We start from the raw sequence: 25,139 nt of genomic DNA on the forward strand, positions 1-25,139 counted from the left end.
TATGTATTGGTTGATGATGTGTATAATTATTATTTATATGCATTGTGTTGTGTTGGAGGAGATAGGGGATGTACTCCACGGTTTAGGGGAAAATAGGGGATGGACCTCTAAACCGGATGTTGTTGGGAGGAGATAGGGGATGGACTCCGTAGATAGAGCTCATATGCTTATCTAGTGATGTATTGACAGAGCTCATATGTTTGTCATTGGAAGTGTGATAGTGCTCATATGCATATCTGTGGAAGTGATGATATAGCTTGTATGCTTATCTGTTGTTGTGTGATATAGCTAGTATGCTTATCTATTATGAAATGGGAAGTGTTTGATATGAGTTACTGTCTCATATGAGTTGTTGGCCAGGTTCTGAGCCATGGTTGTAAATTGAGAATTGAAAGGAATTGGAAAATGGACTGTAATATGGACTTGTATGTCATGAAACTGTAAAGTGTGATAAGAGAAAGTATCACTGTTGGCCATCTATCAACTGCTAATCTTTTAGTCATTGTTCATATTTGGTTGAGTGTATTTCTACTGGGCTGTGGCTCACCCTATATGGGAATATCATTTTCAGGTACAGGTAGCATGCCACCTCCAAGGACATAGCTTGGGAGGCTAGAGGCGGACACACTTTCGTTGTCTTATTTCCTTTTTGATGTATTACATGTAAATTCAAGCCAAGGGCTTAATGTGTAAATGAGTTAGTACTCTTTAATTGTAACCAAGTGTTAACTTGGAAAGCTGTAAGCCCGTAGGGCATTTGCTTTTGTCGTTAACATGTAATACTTTTTGTAATGGAACTCTGATGAATAGAAGAATGTGGAGTTTTTATATATCAATGCATGTCTATATTGATGGATTTAATGTTATATTTTTGAGGGCGTTACATACATACATATATATATATACGTATATATACATTTGTGTTTCTGGTTTTACTGGTCCTGTGTAACTAAAACTAATGAGGACATTCATACCTGGCTAGTGAAGAGGGATTGTGTTTCAGATCTATAGGTGAAAAAGCTTTTGAGGCTCTGCAAATCTTCAAGTGTCAAACTCGTTAATTGAAGGAACGAATTGGTATTATTGTTGTTTTCTTCTTCTTCCCCCCCATTCTTAAATACTATTACTTTCAGCTCTCGACATTCACGAACCACAAGTCGTTCTAGTTTCGGTAATTGTCGAGGCATATTGGACGAACCAACATTCACCAATTTCTCACAGCTCCCGATGGTCACGTCTCTCAACTGTCGAAAAGAGTCTGATGGAAGTAATTTCCTATCCCATATCTCTGTTATCTTTGTTAGTCTTTTAATTTGCAATCTCTCCAAGGAAGGGAATGTAACCTGCAACATTCATAACATAATTGTTAAACATTAGACTCCACATTCAGCATTATAACAAGCAGTACAATGTAGCCCAATAAATTTATGTTAGTCTTAATTAGTCAATAATTGAAGTCCAATAAATTGATTTTACTATGTTCCAATTAATGCCAAAACTTAAATTGTTGGTTCCATAACAGCTAATATGATTTTGTTTTATGTAATGGAAACTATAATAGATTGGAAGTAACAAATCTTTTTGTTGCATTGGTGCAACCTTTTGTCCTCATTGTGCAATAGCTATTGTGCACGAGTTGGTTTGATTGTTTTGACAACAAATCATCAATTAAATATATTAAGAAAATTTCAACCAACTATAAATCCACCCTTTCTCAAAATTGATGGGTTCGGCAGATTAAAAGTACAAAATGAGAGAAAATTAGGCTTCACATTATTTTCACATTTCATGATGATTTTTTCTATTTGACTTTGATAATCTGTGTTTTATGATTTTATGAAAGGGAATCGGTTGTCCCCAATTGAAATTTCAACTGGACCAGACAATTGAGATCTCTTACCGATAAAAGTCATTAAACGGAGGTCTCTTACCGCTACGAGTTTATGAAAAGATTTAACTAAACGAAGAGTTAAAATAATGGGCCAATGCATTTCATAAACTCTTACTGGTAAGAGACCTCCGTTTAATGACTGTTATCGGTAAGAGACCTTAACTGTCTGTTCCGTTTGAACTTTCAACTACAGAAAAGACAAATCCCTTATAAAAACACACCATTTCAGGTTTATTTAAAACCTTGAATTTACTGTTTTAATTTTTCAAGTTTTTAGATAGTAATATTCAAGCAAATGTCAAAGTATTAAATTGGAAAATATGGAAGATTCAAAATAAATACACAAATCAATACATGGCCAACAAGGGTGCCTTTCGGGCCATGGGAGTCCACCATGGGTAACGTTTTGATGATTTAAATTTTTCATTTTGTAAAGTCCTTAGTGTATATCATCTTAAAAAAAAGATCGATCCAATAATCTTAGCCTATTTAATTTATTACAATTGCATCTGAAAAAATGAATGATGTGTGCTTAAAAAAAAAATTATATAAAATAAAAACCTTCATTTTTTTTAATGACAAACACGACAAATTGAAAAGGCTAAAATTATCAAATTGATTTGATTTTTCTTGCGGATGATATAAACGAAGAATCCTAAAAAATGCACGATTCGAATAATTAAAAAGAGAGTCGTAGTGGGCCCACGGGCCCAAACAACACATTTGAGTCTAGATTATTGACACGAGAGAAGCCTAATCTAAGAAAAATACAAACATACATATATATATATATATATACGTATATATACACGTATATATACATTTGTGTTTCTGGTTTTACTGGTCCTGTGCAACTAAAACTGATGAGGACATTCATACCTGGCTAGTGAAGAGGGAATATGTTTCAGATCTATAGGTGAAAAAGCTGCTGAGGCTCTGCAAATCTTCAAGTGTCAAACTCGTTAATTGAAGAAACGAATTGGTATTATTGTTGTTTTCTGCTTTTTCTTCTTCTTCCCCCCCATTCTTCAATACTATTACTTTCAGCTCTCGACAATGACTAACCTCAAGTCGTTCTAGTTTCGGTAATTGTCGAGGCATATTGGACGAACCGACATTCACCAATTTCTCACAGCTCCTGATGGTCACGTCTCTCAACTGTCGAAAAGAGTCTGATGGAAGTAATTTCCTATCCCATATCTCTGTTATCTTTGTTAGTCTTTTAATTTGCAATCTCTCCAAGGAAGGGAATGTAACCTGCAACATTCATAACATAATTGTTAAACATTAGACTCTACGTTCAGCATTATAACAAGCAGTACAATGTAGCCAAATAAATTTATGTTGATCTTAATTAGTCAATAATTGAAGTCCAATAAATTGATTTTACTATGTTCCAATTAATGCCAAAACTTAAATTGTTGGTTCCATAACAGCTAATATGATTTTGTTTTATGTATTGGAAACTATAATAGATTGGAAGTAACAAATCTTTTTGTTGCAGTGGTGCAACCTTTTGTCCTCATATTGCAATAGGTGTTCTGCACGAGTTGGTGTGATTGTTTTGACAGCAAATCATCAATTGAATATATTAAGAAAATTTCAACCAACTATAAATCCACCCTTTCTCAAAATTGATGGGTTCGGCAGATTAAAAGTACAAAATGAGAGAAAATTAGGCTTCACATTATTTTCACATTTCATCATGATTTTTTCTATTTGACTTTGATAATCTGTGTTCTATGATTTTATGAAAGGGAATCGTTTGTCTCTAATTGAAATTTCAACTGGACCATACAGTTGAGATCTCTTACCTGTAAAAGTCATGAAACAGAGATCTCTTACCGCTGCGAGTTTGTGAAAAGATTTAACTGAACGAAGAATTAAAATAATGGGCCAATGCATTTCATAAACTCTTACTGGTAAAGTAGCTCCGTTTAATGACTGTTATCGGTAAGAGACCTTAACTGTCTGTTCCCTTTGAACTATCAACTACAGAAAAGACAAATTCCTTATAAAAACACATCATTTCAGGTTTACTTAAAATACAGATTGCCTATGTAATTTTAGAAATTACATCTTGCACTTTTAAGTTTCCAGTTGTATAACAAATCACTTATTTCATTAATAAAATTATCAAGTCAATTAATATTTTTAATAATGTCATAAATATATTTCAATTTACTATTCAAGTAATTTTTATTATTGCATACGAGAGTAATTAGATTTTTTTTGTTCTATTAATTATGTTAAACAAGAAATTCTAACAGTGGGGTATTTATAATTTCTGGAACCATAAATAGTAATTTATGTTTTAAGAAATATTAAGGAGTGTATTTATAATTTACCTTAATTTTAAATAGTGAAAATCATATGATGCGTGCAAGTGTTTGACCTATGGAAAAGAAAAAAAATAAAAATTAATCATCACGTGCCTTTGCTAGTATGGCTTTATTGTTTAGGTTTTTCAGCGCATTTAAGTCAATTGCGATTCTATTTTTATTTTATTTTTTTGATCAACCCAAAAAACTTCATTGATGATAAAAAAAAATGTACAAGCATAAATATTACATCAACATAGATGAAGGAGTGAAAACAGCATCACAAAAGACCATCACCATCCCAACTAAGTTGGCACCGCGAGGCCTTACCGATCATATGCTAGCACAGCCCGAAGTTGGTGAGAGACCAACTAGCAAACAGAGACAACACCAAAAAAAAACAGCAGCAGAACAGAGTTTCTCTGCCTCAAGCCAACTAGGCTCATCCCAACTCAAGGCAATAATGCTCCTCCAAAGCACAACCTGATCTGACTTATATTATAAATGAAATCATTGATTGTGAAATTAAAATCCTTCTGGTGTGGGTTCAACCACAGAGCGATCCTAGTCTTGATCAACTCACACAACTCAAACCAGTTTGGGTTAGCTGCCTTGAAGACGCACTCATTTCTAAGTTGTCTAATTGACCTTCAGTATGGTGTGAATGGAATAATTTGCATTGTTATGAGACTCTTGTAGAATTTTTATCGATCAAAATAGAAAATCATGGTTGCAAGATTACTCAGCCTAAGTATGTAGAAGATTAAACAAAATATGAGATACTGATGTATCATAAAAGGTAGGTCTCACATCATGTGGACCTCTTATGTTCAAGGATGAATCTAGGATTATCATTATAGGGGTGCAAAAATATACTTGGAGGTGTAAATTATTATTTTAATTATTTTAGATTTTCTAGCATAGTATATAATATTTTTCAGATTTTTGGGGGGTGCGGTCGCCACCCTCCGCATCCCGCTAGATCCATCCCAGGGACCTTACCCCATGTGAGATATCTATATTATATTATGTGTTTAGTTTTTGTGTTTTTCATATTGATATAATAAGTAAAACACTAAAGTAAAATCGATTGAGCTTTAAGCTGTTATTGATTAATTGCTAGTAACAACTCAAGCCAGCATGCATAATCCATCAATTAATGTAGTTTTTAAATTGGATCGATGGTTGGGATTGAACTTCCAAGAAGTTTCGTAAGATGTTTTGGGCAGGGGCAAGTAACATTTTCATAATGGCGACGTTGTGGGAGTTAATCTCTGACCTCCTCTAATTGGCCGTGTTATCAATTCAAAAGTCTAAATCTGTGGGAGGACACAAAAAAAAAATATATATATATCCAAACAACTCTAATAAAAGCATTATTACAAGCCTTTTTTGTGGATGAAATAAACAAAGTTCCCAACAAAATAAACGGTTCAGATCATAGAAATAGGACCCGTAGTAGACCTTACGGGCTCAAATAGCAGGAGATCCTCCTCCTTCTCAATAAAGGTTGTTTTTTAGGGATCCTTACTCCAATTGGCAAATATTATATTGGATCTTACCAAGGGATAATCCTCCTACTAATGTTTGAATCTTATTCCTTGTATATTTGTTTAGGTTTTTCTTTTATACTTTTGAAATTTCTTTTTGTATAAATTATATATTATATTTGACTATTATAATTTATTGAGTTTTATTCTAATATCAAATATTATTATTTATAGCGATTCCGGTATTTCCTGTTGTTGTTTAACTGTAATCCGGACTCGGTTCCGTAGATTCGTTGTTGTCTTATCCTCATTTCTATCCCCTACTCTTTTAATTAGAGTTTTGGGTTGTGTTGGACAAGTTGGGAATAAGTTGGTCGTGTTTTAAAACTTAGAAATTTTGCCCAGGTTTTGGTCTCTCCGCTCGAGCGGATATTTGACGCTCGAGCGGGATTTTGTTGCTGCCTTTCCGCTCGAGCGGACGTTTGGACGCTCGAGCGTGAATTTCCTTCTCTCAGCTTTTTGGACATCTGCAGAAAATTCTGAGAGAGTGCATCCGGCGCTCGAGCGGATCTTGGAACGCTCGAGCGTGAACCTGTGTCTGACGCTCGAGCGGGGTGTTGTACGCTCGAGCGGACCTGTTTTTATATCAGTCCGTGAAATCACCTTTTTTGATCACTTTTTGATTTCCTTTCTCTCTCTTACTTTTTTCAAAACCTCCATTGGAGAGCACCTCACTCTAAAACCCTAACTTCTCTCTTAGAATTGATCTAGTAGGAGTTGTTTTCTCACCTTGGGCCTTTACAAAAGTTGTGTTGATCGTCGAGGGCTATCTTCTAATCTGAAAATTTCGGGATTTGGAGCATTTCCGTTTCTTCATCTCCTTCGTTGAGCCCCATCATTCGAGGTAGGGATAACCTACTCCATCTTATGAGCTTTGTCTTTGAATTTTAGCATTATGATATGTTGGGGGTTGTTGGGTAATTTTGAGAAAGTTTGGGCCTTTGTGTAATTTTACAAAAGTTGGGGTTTTAAATATATAAACCTATATGCATGTTAGGCATAGAGAAATGAGATTAATGTTGGGACATTGATGGAAATGGAACCTTAGGGTTGTTTTGTGAACTATGGTGATTTGCCCTAATTGGATTAATTAATTAATGCATACGATTAATTGAAGAAAATGAGGAATTGAATTGAGAATGTTAAAATTGGGAATGTATGTGACTAAAGAGTGTAGATGAATCTTTTATTGCTCATCTAGTTGAAATGTTGATATATTATCCATTTGTGCATTTATTTCCTGCTTAGAAATAATTGCTTTGGGCTACCGGTGGAGGGTAGTGTTGATTGTTGTAGACAATGCATGATGATTAGGCAAACTAAAACTAATCAATCGGATGTGTCATAGAGTATGACGGTTGATAGGATACATTAACTGTATGTATTGAGTGATTGTGTATATGCCCAATGCGTTTATATGCATTATGTGTAGACGGTTAGTAGAATACGTTAAATTTATGTATTGATTGATTGAGTATGTGATTCTGTGTTTACATGCGTTATATTGTGTATAGAACCTTTGTGTTTATATGCATTGCTTGTGTAGAGGAGGAGATGGGGGATGTACTCCGCGGTTTAGGGGAAGATGGGGGATGTACCTCTAAACCGGATAGGATTGGGAGGAGATGGGGGATGAACTCCGTAGACACAGCTCATATGCTTGTCTAGAGAAGTGAAGATACAGCTCATATGCTTGTCTTTGTGAAGTGTAGATATAGCTCATAGGCTTGTCTAGTGAAGTGTGGATACAGCTTATATGCTTATCTGTTGATGTGTAACATGCTTATCTGTTATGGTATTGATATAGCTCATATGCTTATCTGTTGTGGTATTGAAATAGCTCATATGCTTATCTATTGAAAAGTTGGTTTGATTTGATATAACACTAAAATGTATATCATCATCGTTTGTGAAGTACGGAAGTAGCTTGTGTGTTATTGATATAACATCAAAATGGGTATCCACCGTGAATTTCGAAGGTGTTCTAGTGATGAACTATAACCTCATCAAATGTTTTGGCCAGAGTACTGAGCCTTGTTTTCAAACTCAAAGTTGAATAAGAAATGAAAAGTGAATTGTATCATAGACTTAGTTGTCATGGAAATTGAAATAAGATATAAATGGAGGTATATGTATTGACCATCTTTCAGTTGCTAATCTTTTAGGCATTGTTTATAATTGGTTTAGTATATCTCTGCTGGGCTGTGGCTCACCCTATATGGGAACATCATTTCAGGTTCAGGTAGCATGCCACCTCCAAGGACATAGCTTGGGAGGCTAGAGGCGGACAGACTTTTGTTCTCTTATCTCCGTTTGATGTGTTACATGTAAATCCAATGCCAAGGGCTTAATGTGTAACCGAGTCAATACTCTCTTTGTAACCAAGTGTTAACTTGGAAAGCTGTAAGCCCGTATACTTTTGTTGTTAACATGTAATACTTTGGTAATGAAGTACTCTGATGAATTGAGGAAATGTGGATCATTTGTATATAAATGTATGTTTATATTGATGGGTTTAATGTTATTATTTTGAGGGCGTTACAACTTGGTATCAGAGCGTACCGGGTTCGAATACTTTGGGTACGTGGGAAGTGATTAGGATCACAATGGGTTTGTCTCGCTTGATAGAGACTTAGATGTAGTGTCATATGCTATGTGCTTAATTGATAACATGCTTATGTGACTATGTGGGTATGGGATTTAGTTTCTAGGATGTTGATTGGATCCTTGGGTTTCTGGGAGTCCTGTTGGAAAGGCACTTGATCAATGCTGTTTCTAACCGGAACTCTAGTAACGCCTCGGGACTATCATTATCCGGAAATGAAATTCGTAAATGCTTATGTGTTTATGTGCTTACGTGGAGTGAATTACAGTTGTCCATGTATTAGGACGTGAGTGTTTAGCTTCGGCACATGTATGAGTGTGCTAACGTGTCTCTGTTACTTTTACTAGGATGCCTAGGCGAGGAAGTTGTGATTTCCCTCCTTCCGCTCGGGAAGGGTTGCGGAAACAGTTTGTGGAGTTACGCCAAGGTACTACACCTTTGGTGCGGTTCGAAAGATGGTTTGCTAACCTGTCGAGGTTTGCTCCAGAATTGGTGGAGACGGAGGACTTGCGCTGTTTTGAGTTTGAGAGTAAGCTGCGTGACGACATCCGTGTGAGGATAGCGGGGTCTTGGCAAAAAAAATATAGTGTGCTTGTTGAGGCGGCTGCTCATGTTGAGGCAGCGGTGTTAGCTATGAGACAAGATAGGGAAGAGCCCGTGGTGATGGGTGTTGGCCAGGTTAGGAAGGAAGCCATTATGGGGACCCCTACGGTTTATAGGTACTCTAGGCCCAGTAAGAGGCAAAGGGGTTTAAACTCGCAGCAGGGAGGTCGGGCTAGAACTACCCTTCCAGTGTCGGATTTGGGTTCGGGAGAAAGTAAGCAGAGGGGCGTCTTTTGTTTCAGATGTGGTCTGCTGGGCCACAAGGTTTCGGTTTGCCCAGAAAGGAAGGGGGCTGGTTTGTCAGTTCGAACAGTAGTTGCACCACCAGAATCTTCTAGCCAGCCGGGTATTGGCCCAATCGAACATATAGTGGGGGAGCAGTCATTGGGGCCTTCATCAGCCCAGATTCTGAACCAGTCTCGTGCTCAGGCACCGCCTACTTGTTGGATGTGTAATCATCCGGGTCACATTCGACGTTTCTGTACTCAGTCGGGGGCTTCTTTGGGGATTTTACAACCTAGCCAGGCTCAGTTTCATTCGACTGGGCAGGAACAGTATCGTTTTGGGGGACTAGCAGGCCAGACTACGAGAGCCTCAGTAGAGTCGAGTTCCCTGGCCCCAGTTGGGGAGGTTTGTAATTGTTCCAGGTGTGGACAGAGGGGGCACGTCAGTAGTTCTTGTCCGTGGCTTGTAAGTTCGTAGGTTATCCTATGTTTGGGGATGACCAACTTCGACGGTCCAACAAGGGACGGTAATAGTAGTAATACTGATGGGATGGTTTTGTTTTGACTAATCCGTTTTGTAATCAGTGGATTATTATTTTGTGATCATTGGGTTCCATTGTGTAACCAATATGTTTTGGGGATGTTGAAACATCTAAACTGTTTGTTTATCCATATATATATACATATATGCTTTGTTTGTTAATTTCCTTGGAATGGGTGAAGTGGAGCATGTTGTAGCTCTGAAGTTTTATTAATGTATAAAGTTGCTGTAAAACCATAAAATTCTTTTAGTATTAGGCGTGTGACTTGATTTGGGAAAGATAAGGGCCGAGGAGCCATGTTTTCAAAATTTGAAAGAACCATTAAGGGTGCGTGTCCTAGCCAAGGCAATATTGGAGCGAGAACTGTCTTACTTACAAAGTGTGTGGAATTTCATGGGTACTACCCATTTAAAATTTTGTGTGTGGCATAGCTTTTGGTCTACTGTTGGGAGAACTCGAGAGGATGTGAAGTGTACGATTAATACTAGATGTAACACGTATTTAATATGGTGTCCTGCGGGGGCATAGCGCATAATTTTGTTAAGGTTAGACGTGTACCTTCGTGGTGAGTAACGTTACCGAGATTGCAAGTGTACTGATTGGCCGTTTTAAGTGAGGGGATGTTAGCCCCTATATAAGGTTGTGATTGTTGTATCGGGAGCGATGTGTTGTGGGTAGCTGGTACTATATCTCGGGCAGTAGTATAATGGGTGTTTCCCTAAGTTTCCAAATTCCTTTATTTGGGTCGAATGTGATAGGTTCGTACCTTAGCACTGGTCAGGTCAGAGGATGTTATCAGAAGGGTTAATTGGGTATATAACCCGTGGTTAGAGTGTGACCCGTGGATGGAGTCACAGTGGTATGGTGTTTACGGATAGAGACGTGGATTAATAGTGAGGAGGGCGAGAACCTTTACTCTGCTGGATAGTTAGAAGAGTGAATCCTTGAAAGCCTTGTCGGCGACTTGTAGTGGTGTCGGGGTTTGGATCATGGTGATTGTCTAGCGGTAACATTGGGGGCTTGCAAAATAAGGAGGTTTTGCCTAGTACAGTTGTATGTGTTAGATGTGATGGTTTCACGAGTTGCGTGGTGTTGGCAAGATTATGTGAGAATGTTCTAGGGAATGTGAGATTTGTATCTCGAGTTAGTGGGAATGGTACCTGTATGTTGGTTCGTGTTTTGGGTCTTGCTAGTCAGTGAGTCCGTGGTGACCCCATTGGTTGTGTAGGGGTAGCGTTCGTGTTGTGATTGAGGTTGACCGTGTCGGTCTTCAGTCAAGGAGGCGAGCAGGCTTGCTAGATAATCATGGTGGGGGTTGGTGATTCCCTTCGACGCAGTGTTGATGCGGTTCAATTTTAGGAGATCCGGTGAGATTCCAAAATTTGTGGTTTGTGTAGAGAACTCTGTGGTTGGGGTTAGTGGTTTTAGCGGCACGTCAGTGTGTGGGTTACGGAATGTAAAGTTTATGAGATTGATTAGTTAGCTTGTTGGTATCGGGCTTTCGGTTGGCATTAGTCACCTTGAGTTTAGTCTCGTTTGTTGTAAACTTTATATGTTGATTAGGGAAAACTGAAACTAATCGGACATGTTTTGTCGTTGAATCTGACGGTTGGAATGATACATCTAATATATGTATTGATTGATCATTGTGAATGATTGGCTTTTTATACAGTATGTATGTTTGTATGAAAATCGCAAAACCATGATTTTCTTATGCCTTATGTGTTGTTAGTACTGTCGTTATTTCTATTAACCATCATTATAGAAATGTTATATTCTATGTCGGTCGTGACATCACTGCGTGAGTGATGGTTGTGGATAGTGCTGTTTTGGAAAGAAATGGAAAACAAAATTTTCCCGGTGTTTGGACCATCTGGGGGCGTTGTTGAAAAGTTGATTTAAATTCAAGGATTTTAAAGAATTCTAGATTAATCTTTTTGACAAATAAACTGTGGATAACTCTGCATTTGGGTAACATCGTATTTGGAAAAAAAAAAAAAAAAATTTACAAAGCTTTTGAGTTTTCGTATGGAAAACGCAAGATTTATCCCGGAACGTTAACGTTGAAAATTTAAACATCTTTGAGAAATGCCTCTTGAACAAGAAAATGTTTTCTTACAATCTACTCTAAAGATTTGCTTTGGTCGTGTTGTTGAGTAGTGACTTAGCTTGGGGTACTAGTCGGTTGTTGGTGAATTGTTTCGGGGGAGGTTTGGTTTGTTGAGGCTTGCGTACCTAAGGTGTGGTCGTTTAGAATGTGTTCCCTTGGTTAGTCTCTTCCTTGGTAAGAGTGAGTTGGAGGTTGGTTGTGAAAGTAATTTCTTTCCTTGGGACTCGATTGTTGAATACTTTGTAATCTGTTGGCCTTGTGTTTTGGCGTACCCTTAATTTCGGGGACGAAATTCTTTAAGGGGGGAGGTTATAGCAATTCCGGTATTTCCTGTTGTTGTTTAACTGTAATCCGGACTCGGTTCCGTAGATTCGTTGTTGTCTTATCCTCATTTCTATCCCCTACTCTTTTAATTAGAGTTTTGGGTTGTGTTGGACAAGTTGGGAATAAGTTGGTCGTGTTTTAAAACTTAGAAATTTTGCCCAGGTTTTGGTCTCTCCGCTCGAGCGGATATTTGACGCTCGAGCGGGATTTTGTTGCTGCCTTTCCGCTCGAGCGGACGTTTGGACGCTCGAGCGTGAATTTCCTTCTCTCAGCTTTTTGGACATCTGCAGAAAATTCTGAGAGAGTGCATCCGGCGCTCGAGCGGATCTTGGAACGCTCGAGCGTGAACCTGTGTCTGACGCTCGAGCGGGGTGTTGTACGCTCGAGCGGACCTGTTTTTATATCAGTCCGTGAAATCACCTTTTTTGATCACTTTTTGATTTCCTTTCTCTCTCTTACTTTTTTCAAAACCTCCATTGGAGAGCACCTCACTCTAAAACCCTAACTTCTCTCTTAGAATTGATCTAGTAGGAGTTATTTTCTCACATTGGGCCTTTACAAAAGTTGTGTTGATCGTCGAGGGCTATCTTCTAATCTGAAAATTTCGGGATTTGGAGCATTTCCGTTTCTTCATCTCCTTCGTTGAGCCCCATCATTCGAGGTAGGGATAACCTACTCCATCTTATGAGCTTTGTCTTTGAATTTTAGCATTATGATATGTTGGGGGTTGTTGGGTAATTTTGAGAAAGTTTGGGCCTTTGTGTAATTTTACAAAAGTTGGGGTTTTAAATATATAAACCTATATGCATGTTAGGCATAGAGAAATGAGATTAATGTTGGGACATTGATGGAAATGGAACCTTAGGGTTGTTTTGTGAACTATGGTGATTTGCCCTAATTGGATTAATTAATTAATGCATACGATTAATTGAAGAAAATGAGGAATTGAATTGAGAATGTTAAAATTGGGAATGTATGTGACTAAAGAGTGTAGATGAATCTTTTATTGCTCATCTAGTTGAAATGTTGATATATTATCCATTTGTGCATTTATTTCCTGCTTAGAAATAATTGCTTTGGGCTACCGGTGGAGGGTAGTATTGATTGTTGTAGACAATGCATGATGATTAGGCAAACTAAAACTAATCAATCGGATGTGTCATAGAGTATGACGGTTGATAGGATACATTAACTGTATGTATTGAGTGATTGTGTATATGCCCAATGCGTTTATATGCATTATGTGTAGACGGTTAGTAGAATACGTTAAATTTATGTATTGATTGATTGAGTATGTGATTCTGTGTTTACATGCGTTATATTGTGTATAGAACCTTTGTGTTTATATGCATTGCTTGTGTAGAGGAGGAGATGGGGGATGTACTCCGCGGTTTAGGGGAAGATGGGGGATGTACCTCTAAACCGGATAGGATTGGGAGGAGATGGGGGATGAACTCCGTAGACACAGCTCATATGCTTGTCTAGAGAAGTGAAGATACAGCTCATATGCTTGTCTTTGTGAAGTGTAGATATAGCTCATAGGCTTGTCTAGTGAAGTGTGGATACAGCTTATATGCTTATCTGTTGATGTGTAACATGCTTATCTGTTATGGTATTGATATAGCTCATATGCTTATCTGTTGTGGTATTGATATAGCTCATATGCTTATCTATTGAAAAGTTGGTTTGATTTGATATAACACTAAAATGTATATCATCATCGTTTGTGAAGTACGGAAGTAGCTTGTGTGTTATTGATATAACATCAAAATGGGTATCCACCGTGAATTTCGAAGGTGTTCTAGTGATGAACTATAACCTCATCAAATGTTTTGGCCAGAGTACTGAGCCTTGTTTTCAAACTCAAAGTTGAATAAGAAATGAAAAGTGAATTGTATCATAGACTTAGTTGTCATGGAAATTGAAATAAGATATAAATGGAGGTATATGTATTGACCATCTTTCAGTTGCTAATCTTTTAGGCATTGTTTATAATTGGTTTAGTATATCTCTGCTGGGCTGTGGCTCACCCTATATGGGAACATCATTTCAGGTTCAGGTAGCATGCCACCTCCAAGGACATAGCTTGGGAGGCTAGAGGCGGACAGACTTTTGTTCTCTTATCTCCGTTTGATGTGTTACATGTAAATCCAATGCCAAGGGCTTAATGTGTAACCGAGTCAATACTCTCTTTGTAACCAAGTGTTAACTTGGAAAGCTGTAAGCCCGTATACTTTTGTTGTTAACGTGTAATACTTTGGTAATGAAGTACTCTGATGAATTGAGGAAATGTGGATCATTTGTATATAAATGTATGTTTATATTGATGGGTTTAATGTTATTATTTTGAGGGCGTTACATTATTAATAATAAAAAGTATTACCATAAACAATTGACCGATCTGGCCCATTCCCACTCTTAGCATGACAATATTTCTTGAATACCCTTTTAGATAATATTATTTTAAAACATTTAGTTGAAAAGTAGATCATTACAAATTTTTTTTAAAATATAATAATACAATTTTATCCTAAAAAAGAATAAAAACGATATTTACATACCATAATTATTTTTCCCACACCTTAACACAATTTAACAAAGTTATTAAATTTGTCATTTCATCAATTACACGGCCTAAATTCAGTTAAAACATACAATTATATAATCCTTCACTTTTAGTAGGAAAATGTGGTGTGTTGAAGAAAGTTGTTTGGACTTTCTTTTTTTTTTTTTTAGATGGCGAAAAGTTGTTCAAACTGAAAGGAGAAATATTATGATACACACTCTTTAAATATGCATTTTATAATTAAAGAAAAAAATTATATAATTCTATACTTTCTGAGTCTTAACTTAAAAAGAAAATAAAAATAAAATAATAAATAAATTATAACCAAACATTACATAAGGTATAACCAAAGATCTCATAAGTCAGAACTAAAATAATGTCATAACTAAAGAGGAAAATAACATAACTAGGGATATATATGATTTCATGAATCATAATTAAGATAATCATTTTAAATGGTGTGTATTGTAGAATTTCCAGACTTAAAAACACATTAAATTCCACCTAGAGTATTGAAATTAAAAACTTATAGAATCTCCTAAATAAGAGTATATTTTCTGGTGTCTAGGTTTGATGGTCATGTTTGAGTTTGAATCCCATTTACGATTAGATTTTAGGATAGAAATATTAGAAAATCACAATTTAAATATTATAATTCATCTAAAATGATGTGACAAGACAGTTATGTCTTATATGACTAGATTTGTGATAAATTAAAAATTGACACTTAACAAATCATACCATTATTGTTGATCAAATTAAAAGAATCTTTTTAAGAGTCTCGAAAGTTTTTCATAGCATAAACGTTAGAATTTCAGAAATTTTCAAGCTATTACGTGTATCACAACTCAGTTGGCATTTTCCATTAATACAATATATGGCTTTGTCTACTGTTGAATTTTAATTGTCTAGTTTATTACAATATTTCTCATATTTATAATTAATCTTATATCAATTTTAAAAAAAAATTACTTGGTTAATTTACCTGTCACCATAAATTTGAGCTAGTAATGCGTATTTTTAACATTTAAAATAAAAAATTAGATTAATGCTTTGGGGCTTCAGCTAAATTTACTTCGTATGGATTATGGGTAGGGGGCTAGGAGCACATTAGTTTTGTTTAGTAGCAAATCTGAAAGTAAACCAATCCCTAAAACTTCATTTGGAATACTCGGTGACAAAAAAATTTGATTAATTAAATTTGACGTGGAAATGAAATAATAGAAATAATTGATATTTCTCTTCATTTATAGAGGCAAGGGAGAAAGAGTTTTAAAAATCAAATTTTTGTCCCGAAAATGAAGGGAGAAACATTTAGGGACTAATTTTTGTTAAAACGTCAAAAAATGTGGTTAATAAATGCACTTTAAGAGAAAACAATTTGATGCATAAGATGTTCACTTTTTTAGACAAATTTTGGTCAATAAATGATAATAATTCGTCACTAAATATCTAATTTCATTGCTAAGTATAAAAAAACGACACTTTTGACAACTTAAATATTTTGTTCTTAAAAATTAATTTTATTCATAATTTTTTATTTTTAAAATCTTAATTTGTTGTAATGATTTCATGCTTGCCACTGTGTGACCAACCATTTGGTGATTTTTTTAGGGATTAACAATTTTGATTTTTATTGAAAATAACCTAGCACTGTTTGATTGTATTCCTAATGCATAAAGCATTTTATAATAACTAGATATAATGGATTAAAGCAAATGAAAAGGGTATTGATAAAGCATACCTTTTCATTAAACAAAGATTGTGCCTGGGTAGAAGAATTTCCTTCAGATGTTGTCATCTTCTCCACTTTGGGGTAGAAGCTTATGAGCTTGGGTAGATTCACGAGATCCAAATATTTCAACTGACTGAAATTAATTACCTGACTTGAGAGTTCATCTTTATCTTTTTCTTCTTCAATTCCAACTATTGCTTCCATCATCTCACAATTCCATATTTCTAGTCTCTGGAGTCGTGGAAATCCTCTTGCACAGGACAGGGAGAAGAGATATTCCAACCTACAATCTCGAATTGTTAATTCAATTAAATTATTGAAGAAGCCTGATGGATTTAGTCCATGACGTTCCATCAAAGACCCCTCTCCACCTCTGTCATGCAGCACCTCTTGTAAACCTTCAATATTTTCCAAAAGTAGCGCTTCAGCTGTCAGCAACAAAACGATTAACTTGTCCATTAAGGAAACACCCCAAAGTTTACACGACTTTGAATAAGTTTTAGAAATACCCATACCCATACGCATACCCATACCAATTGATATTTTAAATCTGATCAAGTTTTCAAAGCAGAAGTCCTTGGGCAATAGCATGACATTTGGTATGTGAATCTCTAAAGTGGTTAATTGCGTCAATTTCCCGAACTCATCAAGATTCACTTCGCTTCTTTCCCGCCTATACTCATCTAAAATGTACAATTCTTCCAGGCAAGACAAATTGGATATGACACCTTGTGGAATCTCTCTGAGCTTGTAACAATTTCCCAGATCTAACAACCGAAGACGAGTCAATTGTCCTATCTCTGATGGCAAAACCTCGATATGAGAACCTCGAAGGCTAAGTATTTCAAGGTTATTATTTAGATCCTTGAGTATAGCTATGTCTCCCAACTCACAACCATCTAACCATAACATCCGAAGGTTAACCAAATTTGCAAGAGATAATGGAGGCAACATACAGATTCTATTCAATTCTAAAATTGTAAGTTTCTCCATTCCACTGAAAAACCTATCTGGAACATTAAGCAAAGGATAGGTACCTAGTATGGTCAAGGTGTGGAGTTGTGGACATACCAAATCATCCGGAAGCTCAAGAGTGTTGTCGAACCTTAATGACATTGCTGAGGAAGATTCGCATGTATCTTTCTCGGGCCACTTTTTGTCACCATGTTTTACTAGAATTTCCTTGCCACCATCTTTCGCAATTGAAAGAGCAACATCTCGAATGACATCATGCATTTTGACAAAGTTTTCATCTTTTCCTTCTAATAACAAACAAGCATCTTTGAGGATATCGACCACTGTAAGTATTCGACGGCTTGCTCTTCTTAGTGTATTTGTGTTTTGTCCAAGCAAACTTCTTGCTATGCAGTGTCTCGCCAACACTTCAATTGAAATATTAGTATCTTCAGGAAAGAAACAACATAGTAAGAAGCATGATTTTGCATCACTGGATTCTAGCCGATCATAGCTTAACTTTAAGGAAGCATACACCTTTGGGTCAATTCCCGCAATATTCTTTAGCATGGAATCTTTGAATTGATCAAGTACATCTTCCCAAACATATTTTTTCTTATTTTTCAATGCGGCTCCAACTGCAAGTATAGCGACCGGCAAGCCTCCACACTCTTTACAGACTGCATTAGCTATATCATGGAGTTCAGCAGAATCAACAGAATTTCCCACCTTCGTCTTGAATAGGGCCCATGCTTCTTTCTCTAATAATACTTGCATTGGAACATAACTATTAACATGCATCTTTTCCAGCACACCACGGATTCGAGACGTTATCACAACTTTGCAACAATTGTTTCCATCAGTGATAGGAATCCCTATTGTCTTCAAGTCCAATTCTTGCCACATATCATCCAATATAATGAGATTTTTCTTCCCATTGTTCAATCTATTCCACAATTGGTTTGCTTTTCCCACTTCAGTTTCCCCTTTTAGTTCCAGATTCAAGCGATCAGCGAGTTGCCCTTGAATATTGCTCACATATGCGTCCTGAGAGACAACTGCCACCACAACTTCATTAAAAAGTCCATTTTTCACTTGTTTGCCAATCTCTTCGACAATGGTTGTCTTACCAACGCCTCCTGTTCCATATACTCCAATCATTTTAACATTCGAATCTTGTAATGCCAGCATGATGTTATTGAAAACCAATTCTCGCGACTCAAAATTTGAATAGTTTGCACTTGATGATGGGAATTGAAGTTCTTGAGCAAATGGCTTAGGATGTGCAACTGTGCTAAAATTGCCACTCTGAGTGAGATTTTTTACTTCTTCCATCTTGTTTTCGGCATCCTTGCTCATTCGGTAGCGCGAGATGTAATCCGGACATGAGAATGTAAAGCACTGCATGTTTTCGTCAATAGTATTGTCTTCCTTAATTTTTTGAACTCTTTCTTCCACCTCCTCTAGCCAGTTTGAAACAGGTTCATCAACTTCTTCACCACGAGTAATGGCTTCATCAACTTTTTCTTCGATTTGTTTTCTCTGCTCTTCAAGGTTTTTAATTTCAACTTCCAGTTTCTTCTGCTTCTTCTTGTACTGAAAAACAAAACCAACGTGGAGCACCACCAATTGGATCACGGGCTCAACTATTCTCCCTGCAATTGCCCCTACAATTGAAAATACACCTTGCAGAGCACTCATTTTCAATCCACTTCTTCTCTTTCTTTTTTTTTTCTTTTTTTTGTTTTTCTTTTTCTTTTGGCCTTTGTTTTTTTTTTTTTTTTTTTGCAAACAAATATAGAAGAAGAAACTAGGTTGAGATTCGAATTTTAGAGGATAAAGCTCTCTCAATCTGTATCTGCAGGTAAAAAAAAAATAGAGATATCAAAGAAGAGAAATAAAAAGTGAAGATAAAATTCTCATGAAAAAGAAATTAACATTAACTAAGTAGGAATTACCTAAAAGTTTTATTTACAAATGTTATGGTAGTTTAGATCCCATCTAAAATTTTTTGAATCAATAAGTCCTATTTAGTAAAATTGAGAATATTATCAGTTTTTCCCAATTTATAAAGCTAAGAACAGTATCAATTTTGCATAATAATGTTCCAGAAAATTGTTTCACTAACTGATAAAAAAACAAAGTATGGAATTAAATGGTTTTGCCGTTCTACTTATTGGTTTGATTCAACTATCCAATAAAACTGAGAACATTATCAGTTTTTTTTCAATTTTAAAATTGAGAATATTATCAATTTTTTTCAATTTTAAAGTTTTTACTATTTTTTTTTCAGTTTTGCACATCAATGTTTCATCGTCATATTCCCTTTATAGACACAAAATTTTCAGTTTTGCACAAAAAACATAATTCAATTTTTTCAATTTTTTTTAAATATATATATATATATATATATTTTTTTGCATATAATTTTATTTTTGTCAATTTGAAAGTCAAATCATCATGTTCCTTTATAGATAATCATAAATGATGAACAATCATTATTTAAAAAGCAATTTCGATTATTAAAAATTTAATAGACTTGAAGGTCTAAAGAATCTAAATTAGGAATTAATGGAATATAAATTTATAAATTAAAACTAGTGTGTAAATGTCCAAAGTAGAAAAAGAAAACGGATAGGGTTATTGTTCTGCTTAATCTATTATGATTATCCAAATTATTCATATTATAGGGTATATGAAACATATTATTCATAAAAAATAAAAAATAAAAAATAAAAATAGATTAGTTGGATATCTATAGTCTCATGATCAAGTCTTAATTATTTAAAAAAAAATTACCAAAAAATCATACTGACCGTTTATTTCTTTTTAAAAAACAAATGATGTTGTTGTGAGGTTAAAAATGTCTAATTAACTTATTTTTTTATAGACGATTTACTCAGCAAACATTAAAATATAGGTAAAATATAACTATAATTCATTCAAATTTCAACCACTTTTTTTTTTTTTTTTCAATCTCTAATTAAATTCATGATTTAAGCAGTCTTAAAATATAGATGAATAATACTAAGGCCTTGTTTGGCTGAACTTCTCCGAATATTTTATTGACCAAACCAAATCAAGTCAAACTTTAAGTCTCATTAAATAGGGTGAGCTATATTTTTTTCTATGACCATTTCTTAAAATTATTTTTAGTTTGTTTAAAGAAAAACAAAAGTCAGGTCACTTCACTTGTTTTTCAAAATCTATTTTCTACATTTTTTTTAAACGAAATATAAACTAGTTTGATTGAAATAAATACCAAAAAATATTTGGCTCAAAAAAAATATATGAATCAATGAACACTCAACATTTTCTAATCCTTTTGAATTGGGAAAATCTCTGTTTTTTTTTAGTTTTTGAAAATTATCTGAAAGTTATATGTTTTTATATTTTTCATTTTTAGTGATTTTTTTAGATACACTTAATGTAAATGTACTTAAAATGAAAAATATTTTAAAAAAATATATATATAAAAAAAAAATCACTAAAGACAAAAAATAATACTAATAAATATTTTTTATTTTTAGTAATTTTTTAAATTTTCTTCACAAATATTTTACTTTTTAAAAGCCAGTAGATTAGATGTATCTAAAAATTAATTTGACTAAATTTATAAATAAATAAAAAATATTAAAGACAAAAATATTAAAAATTAATTTTGAAATTTGAAAACTAAACAAGGTTTAAGTTTATAAATATAATAATCACTAGGGTTAGTAATGGCAAAATATAATAATATTTGGTGGCAAAATATAATAATATTTGGTGGCAAAATTAAAATTTTAATAAGAGAAATGTTTGAGAGCTCTAGGGAGAGAGTTCTAGTAGCTCTAATTTGTGTGTTGGTCCTATCTGATATAATGTTTTAATTTTTGGAAAATGGGGGAGACTCCCACTGGGGGAGACCCCTACTGATTGGCCCAATTTTTTTTTTTTTTTTGGTTCATCCTCTCCCTGCCCCCCACGTGTATGTGGAGGGTGGTGGGGGTTTGCCCCAACTGGAGGTTTGCAGCATTGCTCTTAATTTTTTAATTTTTTTTTTTAATTTTTACATCACTAAAACTCAATTAAAACTCTAATTTTAAGGGGATGAATCAGTACAGTTTTAATAATTATGATAGAATTGGAAAGTCACTTCTCCCCAAGTTGTTTCGAGAAGCCACTCTCTGCGACTTTCAATTGATGCACTCAAGGTAGAAATCCCTCTAAAAAATCTCACCAAACAAGTATATGTTTTGTACGACTTATGAGCTTAGGGGTCGTTTGAGGCTGATTTTTAAATTTTTTGGCTATTTTAATCTATTTTAAATAGTTTTATTTGAGATAAATTTTTGATTTTTTTATAATTTTGTGAGAAAAAAAAATGAAATGATTATGATTTGGATATAATATTTTATACTTTTAAATCTTTTTTCTGTTTTTGTAAGCTAATTTAGCCCCAACCAACATCCCAAGCGACCCCTTAGAAGTTCTACCAAATACTCCAAGGTTGTATTTGGTTCATAGATTTTAGGAGGTATTTGAAAAGAAAAGAAAAAAATGCATTTGAAATTATGTAAAATATAGGTATATTTTATTTATATTTCACCTATTTTTTCATTTTATTTTTCAAATTCCTTCCTAAGTCCTTGAACCAAATGCAACCCAAAGCTATGTTTGATTCATAGATTAGTGAGGTGATTTGAAAAAAGAAAAAGAAAAAATATGTTAAATATAGCTGAAATATAATTATATTTTATTCATATTTTATCTTTCTTTTTTTTTTTCCTTTACAAATCTCTTTCTAAATTTATGAACTAAGCAGTGTTTAATGCACATTGGGGCTCTCTCTACCAAAAACATTTTTTCTTTTCTTTTTTCAATTCAGAAAATATGACAAACACCAGAGAAACACTTAAGGAGAGATGAGAAATTGTAGATACTACATAAAGCATTCACAAATATTTGTATGTTAATAACCATAACAAAATAGAATCCCTTTAAGTATAGGAAAAATTGGTGAAAAGCCTTTTTTCAAGAATTTTTTTAGTCATAAATATTATGGAAATAAATGTGATCTGATAAATTCTATATATGTATGAAATTGTATTAGAAATCCTTTTATTGAAATTAGATGTTTTTCTATGACAGTTTTATCCTTATTTTGGTCAATATGCTTATATTTTTATTTTATTTTTTTATCGGTGAAAATCAATTTTTAATTGTTAGATTACCATCCATGGAAGTTAGCCACCTCATCCTTTACAAAGTCAAGTGCTTGCCTCTTTAATGCAATTCTCTTAAGGAGATTTAAACATACAAAAGTGTTAGAGATCCTAAAAATTCTACCAAAAGTTTTACTAAATGTCTTACATGGATGTGGGACCGCTAAACCGCTTAGCCCTCTCACTCACCTCAAAATCTAAGCCCAAATCTCTCTCTCCTCTGCCTCTCCCTTCTTTGTCCTCCGCCTCTCCTCTCGTGACACCCCCACCAACTACCACAACCACCAACCACCCCACCACCACCGCTTCTTATCTTATCTCGCCCTCATTTATTGTCTTTCTTCTCTGATGACTATTTGTCTTGCCAAATGAAAATGGCCCCGTCCCCATTCTCTCTTTTTCTCTCTGAAATCTAATCTCTCCATGTGCATCAACACACTCTTCAAATTTTTTTTATTATTATTAAACCTATCTTGATTGCTCTCCATCTCATTTTCTCTCTCTTAGATTTCCATTCTCCCAAGCCCACAATTCTTGCTTTTTTTAATTACAACCCATCATCCACAATTAATTAATTAAACCCATCATCCTTCCCAAAAAAAATTTTTTTTTTTTTGGTTTACTTTTTTTAATCACACTCATCACACACTCATCTCATTCTCTCTCTCACGGGTAGGGATGGCAATTTGAACTTGACCCGACAGGGACCCGACCCCCCGACCCTGATTAGAATGATTTTTCACCGAAAAATACCCCCGTGGGGACGGGGATGATATTCAAAATTAAATCCCCGATCAATTTCGGGCCTGGAACGGTGATAAGTTTCCCTTCCCCGGCCCCGGCCCCGGCCCCGCCTCGCAATTTCCCCGAAACTTCCCTGTATGCGTATATTATATTTTATCTATCTATATAATATTATTATATGTGTTTTAGGTTGCTGTTTAGGTTATATGATATTATATTATATTTATATATCTATCCCAGTTCTATCTCTTGTTTCCCCTCTGTCTCATCGCTTCACTCGCTCATCCCTCCCACTGCTCTGAAACTATCTCCTCTCTCTTATCTTTCCTCTCTCTCATCTCGCCGTTGATCGCACCATCCATCTGCACCGTGGTGTCTTCGACTTTGACCTTTCTCTCAATCGCCGGAGTTACTCAACCACACAATCCAGATCCACCACCACCACCGGCCGTGAGATCAGATCTGATCTGATTTGATCCGTGTGTGCATGACCCAGATCCACCACCACCACCGCCCTACCTCATCTCTCTCTCTCTGTGATCTGATCCGTGTTTTTTTGTTTTTAAGTTGATGATTGTTGTTGATGATGATGATGATGATGATGAAACATAATAAAAAATAAAAATAAAATTACTGATTTAATTTTTGTTCATCAAACATAATTTTTTTTTAATTTGTTTTCATTATACACATATTTGTTGTTCTACATATTTGATTTGTTTCATTATACAAAAATTTAATTTGTTTGCATTATACACATCTGTTTTCAAACTTCATATTTAATTTGATTTACGCATATATGATGATGATGATGATGAACATTGTTGTTGTTGATGAATATATAAGATCTGCTGTTGTTGAATATGGATGATGTTGTTGTTTTTTTTTTTTTTTTTTTTTTTGGCCGGGGAATTTTCGGGATCGGAAAAACCCGATCCCTGTTAGGAGACGGGGACGGGGGCGGTGATAGACTCCTCATCGAGGATCGGGGACAGGAAGTATGATCCTCGGCCCCGCCCCCAGCCCGTTGCCATTCCTACTCACGAGTCATTTGTTTTTTTTATCCATCCAAGTTAAGACCCAAGCACCAAGAGATGCCCTACCACTTTCAAACCCACAACACACTTTTTTAATATTTCAACCTTCTTTTTTTTTTTTTTTCAACCCACTTGGGCACGTCTCTCACGAATCATTATTTTATTTTATTAAATTAATTACCTAAAAATTTTATTTATAAATATTATAATAACTCAAGTCATATTTAAGATTTTTTGAACTAATAAGTCCTATTTAGTAAAACTGAGAATATTATCAATTTTTCTCAATTTTTAAAATTAAGAACATTATCAATTTTTCATAGTAATATTTTAGATAATCGTTTCATTAACTGATGAAAAAAAACAAAATATGAGATTAAACGTTCTTCCCCTTTTACTTATTGATTTGATTCAACTATTCAATAAAATCGAGAATATTGTCAGTTATTTTCACTTTTAAAACTAAGAACATTATCAATTTTATCATTTTAAATTTCTTTTCCAGTTTTGCACATCAATGTTTAATTATCATGCTCATTTATATATACAAAATTTTTAATTTTGCACCAAAAAAAAAAAATCAAATTTTCATTAAAAAAAATAATAATTCACTCTATTTGTGTTTCCATTTCCAGAATTCACTTTTCAAAAATTTTACTTTTTTGTTTTCACTAAAAAATTTTTAATATTTTAAGTAATTTGTTTAATTTTAAGACACACCTAACA

General features: G+C 34.7%; 1 protein-coding gene across 1 annotated transcript in view; it reads right to left on the reverse strand.

Moving 5' to 3' along the window:
- The window catches only part of LOC114264285 (uncharacterized), a 39,443-nt gene extending 20,281 nt beyond the window's left edge, over nucleotides 1–19,162 (reverse strand). The window contains exons 1-3 of the mRNA XM_082881101.1: nucleotides 16,481–19,162; nucleotides 2,771–3,148; nucleotides 975–1,343 (exon numbers count right to left, since the gene is read on the reverse strand). Coding sequence (XP_082737227.1) covers nucleotides 975–1,343; nucleotides 2,771–3,148; nucleotides 16,481–19,126 — 3,393 coding nt within the window. The 5' untranslated portion in view covers nucleotides 19,127–19,162. The remainder of the gene's footprint in view (nucleotides 1–974; nucleotides 1,344–2,770; nucleotides 3,149–16,480) is intronic.
- Nucleotides 19,163–25,139: the final 5,977 nt, after the last annotated feature.

Source organism: Camellia sinensis, chromosome 7 (assembly GCF_055761805.1).
Source record: "Camellia sinensis isolate YWXY chromosome 7, ASM5576180v1, whole genome shotgun sequence".
Lineage (NCBI taxonomy): Eukaryota > Viridiplantae > Streptophyta > Magnoliopsida > Ericales > Theaceae > Camellia > Camellia sinensis.